The sequence below is a fragment of the Centruroides sculpturatus genome, unplaced genomic scaffold (genome assembly GCF_000671375.1).
Source record: "Centruroides sculpturatus isolate CEXI.00-Female unplaced genomic scaffold, Cexi_2.0 scaffold380, whole genome shotgun sequence".
Lineage (NCBI taxonomy): Eukaryota > Metazoa > Arthropoda > Arachnida > Scorpiones > Buthidae > Centruroides > Centruroides sculpturatus.
In genome coordinates this window covers 632128-642317 of record NW_019384570.1, presented here as the reverse complement: position 1 = coordinate 642317, position 10190 = coordinate 632128, and the positions used below count along the sequence as shown (strand labels likewise).

The 10190-nt window shown below is 30.6% G+C and overlaps 1 protein-coding gene across 1 annotated transcript; it reads right to left on the bottom strand.

Annotated features, from left to right (window-relative positions):
• Positions 1–2032: 2032 nt before the first annotated feature.
• On the bottom strand, positions 2033–6493 carry LOC111624167 (protein polybromo-1-like). Its single transcript, XM_023366973.1, has 5 exons — positions 6445–6493; positions 6087–6209; positions 5767–5910; positions 5546–5636; positions 2033–2545 (listed from the first exon to the last, which is right to left on the bottom strand). Exons 2-5 carry the CDS (start codon positions 6184–6186, stop codon positions 2329–2331), a joined length of 552 nt encoding a protein of 183 aa, XP_023222741.1. The 5' UTR covers positions 6187–6209; positions 6445–6493; the 3' UTR covers positions 2033–2328.
• Positions 6494–10190: the final 3697 nt, after the last annotated feature.

The window sequence follows — 10190 nt, the reverse complement described above, 5'->3', positions numbered from 1 at the left end:
TATATCTTTAGATATCATTTTCAGTGATAGCTTTAGGCACAGAGAAACTCTAGGGCTGCAAGACCATTTGGCAGAAGACTAAGGCCCTAAAACATTTAGAAACTCAAATATTATACGCTTCGTTCCAGGAATTTAGTGATAGATAGGTGGATAGATAGAATCTCATACCTTGTATGGTATCCAATATCCTGTGATGTAGGTTTTATATGAAGTTATATAAAAGTCTTCCCGTCCTCACTTTCCTAATCACCTCACACAAGCTAATATCAAAGTTTTCTGAGTCTTCTTCACTCGTGTAACACCAAAATAAGAAAATAAAGGTCAGTATACCATTAATTAAAAGTCCATTGCCAGAGGAGCTGAGAAAGGCGAATATATCCAGACAATTCACATATGTAAGGCATATCATGTGAACCTAATGACATAAGTAATAATCTTTGACGAGTCATAAATATATTTCTTACGTTACGGCCTTATAAATTTTTGATTTTTATCGTGTCTTTGATGTTGCATGACTTATTAATGTTGATTAAGTGGAACATCATGGCTTTTATACACGACTGCGAGAGAAATATTTGGCTCCAGGACTAGATTTTCAATTCTTTTATCTTATCTCTGAAGCCATTCCTTAATCTTCTTCTTTTAGAATTTTGTAAAAGGTTTAAATATTTTTCCATAAGAATTCGATATCTTAACCTGCTTCAATAGAGTTTTTCATACTCTGAACAACTGGAATATATTTGAATTAGATAGCTTATAGAGAATAGCTGATGTCCTATTAATTAAACAATTTTATTGAAAAAATAGCACTTTGATTGAATTGGATTAGATTGATGGCATAAAGCAAAGCAATGGATGGCAATCTGCCAATGGGAGTGCCTCCCGGAAACCTGGCTCCTGTTTAGGTGCGGTGAAGAAAACCTCGAAGACTCCATGCTGCAATGGTGAGGCGCGCGAACCCTCGACTAACCAAGGCCATCAGAGCTTGTATGATATTTAGAGTAGAGCTGCTCCCTTTGTCCCTTTAGAGGATCCTTTTGTCAGTTTTTTGAACAAATGAATTTCGTAGAATGTTTTTGTATTAATAAAAGCGGTTTTAAAGATTATATTTTTTATTAGTAAAACTAATATTAATTTTTAGGGATAGGAGCCACTGTGGATTCTATGTTTTCTTTCGGTCCGAGGAAAATTTTTTTATCTCTCCCATCTCGACGACTCTGCGACCAACCACCAGTATTCTATGGGCTTTACCCATTTTGCCATTAGTTGGCGCAATTTACTTCACGAATTAAAAGAAATTATTCGACATTTCCGGTCAAATTACATTTATTTTTAGAATTTTAAGTATTAGAATATCTCAAACAAACAAAGAATTAGATCAGCCACTCAGATCTATTTAGATTAAAGAAATCGTGAGTTTAGGGTGTGAAATTTTGATTACCCTAGCTGGTGTCAGGACCTGACTGGAGACAAAGATTTTATAATCTACTAGTCTCCCCTTTAATAGTACAAATATAGCCATCATGGACAGTGGGCAAAGTTCTACCAACCCCAATCTCACGTATCTGTATCACAGTTTTGACAGAATTTTCACTTTGAATTACAAAGTAGCCATATTTCAAACTAATCAAATTCCTTTACATATAAATCTCTATATTCTTGGATAGGACAAAAGTACAGTTATGAACTAATAGAATTTTGAACTATCCAAGTTCGAATTAATGAGGATTTCCTGTAATATATTTAGGCCAGTCTTTAATTTTAATTATTTAATATTAACTCAATTTTAGCTCAAAAACAATCTAGTATATTAGATATATAACTGACTATCAAATTATATTTGGTTTATTGTATAAGTAATTCTGTCATCCATTATAATATTCAAAAATATAAAAAAAAAACAGAATTTGGTATTTATTAATTAAAAGTTTTTCCCTAAATAACTTTCAAACAATCTTTAACAAATATGTTTATATTATTCTTGCATAATCAAATCTTTACTCTATAAAACAAAAATTTTTGGAAACATTTATACAAATCAACAATTTATTTGTCTTGTACATATAAAATGGAGATAAACAAATGAAATATGACACAACTGCTACAATTTATAATTATTCTTCGTATAGAAACAGGAACTGAGATTCTGACATTAAAATACAAGTATGAAATGAGTTTTTTCAGATGATTTTTTTAAAAAGTGAAATAATTTGCTTCTTTCAGAGCAAAGTTTTTGATTTTCCATCAAATATTGAGAGCAATATGAAATGGAAATATTAGTCACAAAGGATGGCTTGATATATAAATAAACAGATATGATTTAAACAACTATAAAATTTTGGAAATATTTAACGCATCTTTCAGCATAAAGTCTCTTAATGCCCACAGTGCATTTACAACATTTCCGTGATTTCCTGCTCCATTGGCTAACCAGTGAATGGGAAGACGACTGACATCACTCAGAGTTGTGTTTTCTCTAGTTGCTTTCAATTGGGCATCCCAATTACTGATATGCTTATTTTCTGCTTGTAAACCTTCAATATACCTAAACAAAAAATATAAAATATTTATTCGTTTATTCCAATACTTTCAATATATTCAATTTTCTTATTTAGAAAAATAAAAAATATATTTAATTTGTATTATTATTTCTATCTAATTATTTAACACTGAATTTCTTTGATATGGATAATAAATTTAAATTTCTATTATATTAATATTAATTGCACTATCAGATATTTCAATGCAAATGAAAAATACAGTAGAATTATTATAAACACACATATTGTTATCAGTAATTGATTACTATTAGAATTAGTTTGTTCCAAAACATATAATAAATATATTTTAACTTATATACAGTATTTTAAAATAGTATAAATTAGTAAAGATCCAGAAATTTAGCCTAAATCGTTTTTATTTCATAAAATACACATGATGAGCCACTTTTATGTTTTACTAAAATGTAACTATTAAGTTACTATAACAAGTTCCAGGAGAGAATCATTGAACGAATATATAAAAACTTTCAACTCTGGCTGTTGCTTACAAGCAAAGATCTATTTTGAATATGTGAATTTGAATCATTATGGGACTAGGAACTATGCTGTCAAATTCAACATTTGTTTTTTCTAAACTCTTTTAATCAATATATGATAATCCAATTTTACATTTACTAATTAATATAACTTTAATAAAAAAATAATAATTCTTTTTTTCTGTTTATTTAGACGTTTTCAATTTTTTAAACTGATTAAATGTAATATAAAGACATTTCAAAATAAACATCAATATTTAAATTTTAAGTATTACATGTTCTAAAAGAATAATTTAAAAAAAAATTAATTTAAATTAAATTATTTATAAAAACGCTAGTAGCCCAGGATGCCCCCTAGTGGGCGTTCTTTACAAATTCCCATGAGGCACGGTTCCTTTCACTTTTTTATTCCTATCAATATGCTCTATAGCTCTGTTAAAGTCTCAATCACGTCATACGGATCTAGATTCCTACCTATTAAACATTCTATAAATACTTTAAAATAGTTTAATTTGTTTATTTACCTTCGCTGGTAAACCTCGATTTTAAATCTATCCACCATTTTTTCAACAAATTCCCCGTGAGTCAATGCACAACATTCACTAAAAGTCACGGGATGTTGTAAATGTGCAGCGCAAGGTTAATCAAGGCATATAATAATTATTTATACCATTCCGTGGTATAAATAATAAATTCCTATTACAAATAAAAATAATTTATTGTTAATTTAAAATCATCGCTAGGGCGCCTCTAGTGCCCGTTTTTGGCATACCGTTACACAGACGGAAATGCGTTGAATGGGTTCTATAGATAGATTTTTACCTACTAACTTGTTTCATATTGTCATGGCAACAAAAAGCACAATATAAGTTGAGGAGTTTCAAAACTAAAAATCTATTGTATTGTCATCCAGAAGAATAATTTAACTGAGAAAGAATAAATATTAATTTTTACTAAAATAGTTAAAAAAAATTCATTTTTAAGGTAACTTGCTACTAACATTTTGCTTTTTTGCAATTCTGTTTATTGTAAACGATATTCATTTGAAGAAAATAGGAGTTCATACAAAACTATAAAATGGATTTCAGCCATTTGAAATGATTTATATTGATAAGGATTTGCAGTACACAGTAAAAAGTAAATTTTGTAGAATTCTGCTGTTTAAAAAAACAAAAACTTAGTAAAGTAGAACTTAATGTGGACTGAAGTGACAACATACTGAAAATGATGAGTTTACTGTATAATGATGATGCTAGTCTAAATAGCAAAATTCACATAAAGGTACCACATGTGCAAATTCATATATGTTCTAACCAATAATGAATATTTCTATTTGTAGTTAAATTTTAATTTTAAAAATATACTGACTATACAATGGCTACTTTTGAGTTTGTGAAATTTGCATTGTGGTGTTTTGCAGTGGCACCTTGGAAAAAGGGTTATGCTCTTTGTTAGCACAAGAACTGAGCTATTATCAAGTGTCTTCAGTGAATAACAATAACTTATTTGATCCTAGTGTGAGGCTCTGGACAGGTCCAAACCTCACTGAAATTCGTGTTAAAATCATTTATGTTTAAGGACAAAATTATCTTTTTCTTTTAGAAAAAAAAATAGAAGTTAGAAATAGTTTTTCTTAATGAAAATGATGCAAACTTTTAAACAATAAAACAATGGAAAAACGAAGATCGACTATCTTCGAATGGGAATCAAATTGAACTTCGATTTTGACCTCTTCCATGCCCCCGAAACGTTTCAAATTGTCACCAGATGACGAGAGGAGACCAATCGGAAAGTGAAATTGGAGGAAAATGGATAAAATCTGAGAATTCAAGGACATGATGGCTTCTTCTCCCGAAAGTTCCAAGTGGCAGATCTCCGAAAGTTCCAAGTGTGTGTGTCTCGTGCCCATCTTCATCTCCCGACCTCGGATCGACATCTTTCCATCAACGGAAGTAGACCAATCGTCCCAGAGTCATCAATGGAATTGGTCATTCGCAAACCAGGGACACTCCTTCGAAATGGAACTATCTTGGAAAGGAGAGAGGAAGACCCAGAGGCTGTTGCCAATGTAGAACTTCCAAGATCATGGAAATCTTGTATGCTTCTTTTGTGTCAAATAAATGGTTTCTTGTAACCATAGAGTCTGTCTCAGTGCTGATCGCCCACATACAACCCTTCATGACTGCTCAACCCTCTTGACATTTTTGCACCCTGTCGGAAACCTTATACTAGTGTTATATTATAGAGATCGAAATTATATCACATGTATTATTATTATTATTTTTTTTTTTTTTCCCCTTCTTTGAATGTTAGGATAAATCTTATGGAATATTCAGTTATCAAGAGTTGAGTTTCTGGAGCTCTACTGTACCTACTTAATTTTTTTGAATCTTTTATTCATCTGAATCAAAAATTCAAAACAAAATATATTTTCATGGCCAAGAAATTATCCTTTCCCAGCTATGTTTACAATATGTTATTTTATATTAAAATGATAATTTAGCTTACTTGATATAGGTTGTTGAATGTAATAATCTTTGCGCCCTTGGTGGACTGGAAATAAATATAGGATCTGGAGTTCGATGCCATGTTCCAATACCTTCAAAATCAAGAAATTAGTTTAAATTAATAAAATCTGAGATGATCATTATATATCAGTATTTGAAAAACACACATAATATGACACTGAAATAATTATGATTTCTTTTTATATTTTAATATAATCCTACCTTTAGGATTATTATACAAAAAAGCAGTTCTAGCAGTATTAGATGCAACAGTAAAGAGGAAAGGTACATGGGAAAGTGTAGGATAAGGCAATGTGGGAGCAGGATTTGGGATATGAAAAATATTTGGAGAAGAAATGCAATAGCCTATATTAAAAATGCATTAAAATAATATATATATTTTTGGTAAGCAACACACAATATTCACAGAGAATAATTTCAACTAATATATTTAAAGCCATCAAAAATATCATTTTTCTTTAAATATTAAAACTTAAAATCTCAACACAATCAAATACAGTTTATTTCTGTACATATCTTACCTTGAGATACATAAGGTAAAGTCATTCCAGTGTTTGATTGGGTAACGTGAGTATTATAAGGTATTCCAGGATGATAATTTGAAGGATGACCAGGAAACATGCCTGGTGCATAAGCAGGTATATCTGCAAAAACATGCAACAGGGAACAAACCATGCAAAAAGTAAATGAAAAGAATGCATATCACATGCCAAAATGTGTTAGTAATTTAAAAATAATATGCACACATATGTATGTATATTATTTTACTTGCATTTATTTTTGAAATAAAAAATGAATAATAAAAACAATCTAAAAATGTAAAATAAAAATGAACAACTTATTTTAAATAAACATGCTGAATATTAGCTATATTCTTACTTGAATTAGGTCCTGAGGTACCAGGAGAAGAGCGACGTGAAGGTACAAAATTCCTATTATGAAAAAGAATTTATTAGATCTTTACATTCCATTATTAAATAATTTAAATAAAATTTTAAAAACACACANGTTTGCTTTATTCAAACTCTTCGTCTTCAAATTTATTTTTATGAATGATTCTGGAAAATCCAGCTTATTTTTCGAATTTACTAAACCTGAAGAAGAACCCAGAAAGAGTTACAAAAACGTTTATTATTCATCACTTAGTTGTACTATGCATCAGCTAGCAGTTGAAGTGAGTCTTAATTATTGTTATCCCAGTGTGGTAAGCAGATATCTAAAAATTTTTTAGTGTTGGAAGAGGGGTACCTAATTCTTGCACTCGGTGAAAATGGGTAAGATCGGCTGTAATCTAATAATAATTTTTGCTATTGATACTTTTTCCCGAGCAATGCCAGGCTCATCTGCTAATCTATATATATAAATGGACATGTATGTCCCTATATTTCACTTTTCTGCCAAAACTACACATCGCACGTGAATGGTGTTTGTATGTGGTAGTAGCCCCAAGTCTCCATTCGTGCACCAGGGGGGTTGCGTCTCGATAGCTATAAGGGTGTGGGAGATATGAGGCTGAAAGTGGTTGAAAGTGGCTTTCTATTTCGAATGTTTTGTTCGAATTTAATTCAATGATGTTCGAATTTGTTCGAACAAATTCGAACAATATTCAAATTAAATTCGAACATAAAATTTGAATATTGGTTTGATTATAGAATGATTGTAAATGTTCCAGAAACGTTGAAAATAGTTCATTTGACTTGACGTGAACAGGAGACGTCCAGAAATAGAATCAGGACCAGGTCTGTAATTAGTCTGGAAATGGGGGACCAAATTCTTGCATTCTGTGAAAACGGGTAAGATTGGCTATAATGTAATTATCTTAATCTTCACTATCGTTACTTTTTAAAAACTAAACAAAGCGGGTCCTTGCAGCTAGATTCTAGATTACTTAGAAAAACAGTCTTTTATATATATAAAAAAANTACATTTTAAACTTCTATTTAAATTACTGTAAACCATAAATATAAATTTAATAATATTATTTTAAAATGTAAATAAATACAAATTCCATCGACATAAAAATTAATAACGTTAAAACATCCTGTTTATATTGTAAAATGATTCGAACGGATGTTTCATACAATAATGAAAAAATATTTCGAGTCTTTAAAATTTCATAAATTATATAAATCTATACTGACAGAGCCTGAGAAAGAGGAGATAGGGCCTGGTAAGTCATCAGTGTGGAGTGCCCACAATTGGATGAAACTAGTGAACACTGGTGAAACCACAAGCCTGACCAACGTGGGGTGACTACGTGGGGTTTTTCGGGTTTTTATCCACGTGCCTATCACCTAAATACGGGCTATTTCTCGTGGAAAGTCTTCCCGGGAGGCACCCACCCTTAGCAGATTGCCCAAGAGTTGCGTTGCCTCATACCTTCAATCCAATCTGCCAATGTAAGATCTCTCTCCTCTCGGAAAAACTAAAATATATATAAATAAAATCACCATTTACAAAAAAACCTTTTATTTATATTACTTTCTTATATACTATACAAAACTTATGTGCTCTTTGTATAAGAATCCAGATTGAATATCCCCGTTGTCACCCTTTTTAACTAACTTTGCATATTTCATTACAGCAGAACCGGATTTAGACTTATTATTGTGTCTGAAAGTCTTAATGTACTGTACAAGAGATCCCCTTTCACCAGGACCGTCGACAGCTTGCTTTCGACGGCCGTGTCTTTCACAATGAAATAATGAACACTATACAACTTTTTGAAATGGAACGAGGCCCTAAGCTGTAGCTTATTTGGTACCAGACTTTTCGTGAATAGACAAAACACATCGATTAATTCACCAAAGCCAGAATATAGTGTTGAAAATTGAGAAAATGAAACCGAGTTAAAGGGTAATTTAACTGACAAAAATTTAATACGCTCCTGCTCACAAACATCGTGAACTTCCCAGCATTTCTTTCCTAGCACAGTTATTCGTGGTGTACTCTACGTAAACCAAATGGCCGAGCGGTTAGGATGACAGCCTATCCCTCTATGGATCGTGGCCTGCCCGAACCCATATTGAGCTTGTTGAAAAGATCCTCTTAGCGTCCACATGGTGGAAGGAGTTTTAACAAATCCCTTGTATAAACCCGGCCTTGGATTAGATTAATATTTATGCAGTTTATTAAATGCAATGTTAATAGTGAATATTATATAGGAACTTTCGGTTTTTAACGTAAGTTAGTATACAGTTCATCTGGGACTCCGGCTCCTGACCTTTCCATACCTCGTCTCGATTTTCATTTATCTAACTCCGTTCTCGAAATTAAGGAAGGACAGTCAGTCAGCGAGACCACAGGAAATGTGTTAATTTAAGTCTGCGATTTAAAAATTGAGGTCGAATTATTTCATAAATTTCAATATTTTCGAACATAAATTGATATTATTTATAGAATATGTCAAAAAAATTAAACGAATAAAATATACTTTTTTAAATCTTTGAATTATAAGTGTAAATGAATTTTATACTTATTTAGTTTGATTGCTTAAAAGTGTTTATAAATACTTCACGCATCTTTCTCTGCCATTTTGAAGCTAACTGAAATGATTTTTGATAGTTTTTCTCACACGTAAAGATGAATAAAATAGCTATTAACCTTGATTCCTTACTTTATTACAGTACTTAACTATAATTCAATTCATACTTAAATTAATTAAAATTTCTGCAAATTAAGTAAGCCCGTTTTATGTAAACAAATCATTGTTTCACTGAGCAATCGTCTAACATAGACAAAAAATCTTTCGTCTTATTGATGACAATATGGTCCGAGTTCGATTTCCAAAGACCATGTCCAAATATTAATTAACTAACACAAATTCTTCATTTAAGGGTGGCACAATGTATCATTTTCGGCGATTTTTGATAGATCGTTAAAGCAACTTTCATCAAGATGTCTTAAATTTAAGGAACTTCGTTATATAAACTGCCGATTTTAACATTTAAACAATAAATTCCATTAGAATTATCTTAATTAATGGAAACTACTTAGTCAGTATTAAAGATATAAAAATGAACTCTAATTATAAATTTTCTTTAGTTTAATTCTTTTTTTTTTTCATATCATCCATAGTTTGTTTGCAGCGGCGCTATGAAAGGATCTTTTATTCAGTTGCGCTAAGCCGAGAAACTTCAAAATTAGAGAAAATTACTTGTGTGTTGAGACAAGTTTATTATAATAGTTTTTGCGATTGAATAGCATATAAAAATTTATTAGAGTTTTTAAATATTAGGTTTTTTTTTTTATGAAGTTAAGAGATTCCAAATTGGCATCCGTATTTGAAAATTCCGTTTTAATTGAAAATCTTAACTACTTTTTAAAATTTGAAAATAAGGTACTAAATTTAACTATAAAAACTATATTTTTAAAAGAAAATAAAAACTTATTCAGAGAAAATAAAAGTTAAAACAAGACGTGACAAAGGATCATAAGTACTTTAAAAAAATAATAAAAACTTGATAACCCAATGGAAGAAATATGTAAAAATTTTTATTTAAACAATCAAATTTATTTTAGAAACTAAACAGATCCTCATAGTTTTGAATTTTTCAAAAATATAAAGGTAATAAAGACAAATAAATGAAAACTTTCCTCTCCGTCAGATGGCGAAGAGGCGTTTC

What these genes read in the sequence shown, in the direction of transcription:
- LOC111624167 (XM_023366973.1), bottom strand. Translation starts at nt 6,186, where the DNA reads ATGTTTCCTGGTCATCCTTCAAATTATCATCCTGGAATACCTTATAAT. An exon ending in TTTGTATAATAATCCTAAAG is followed by an intron (nt 5,637 to 5,766) that starts GTAGGATTATAT and finishes TTGATTTTGAAG; the next exon opens with GTATTGGAACATGGCATCGA. An exon ending in CATTCAACAACCTATATCAA is followed by an intron (nt 2,546 to 5,545) that starts GTAAGCTAAATT and finishes TTTTTTGTTTAG; the next exon opens with GTATATTGAAGGTTTACAAG.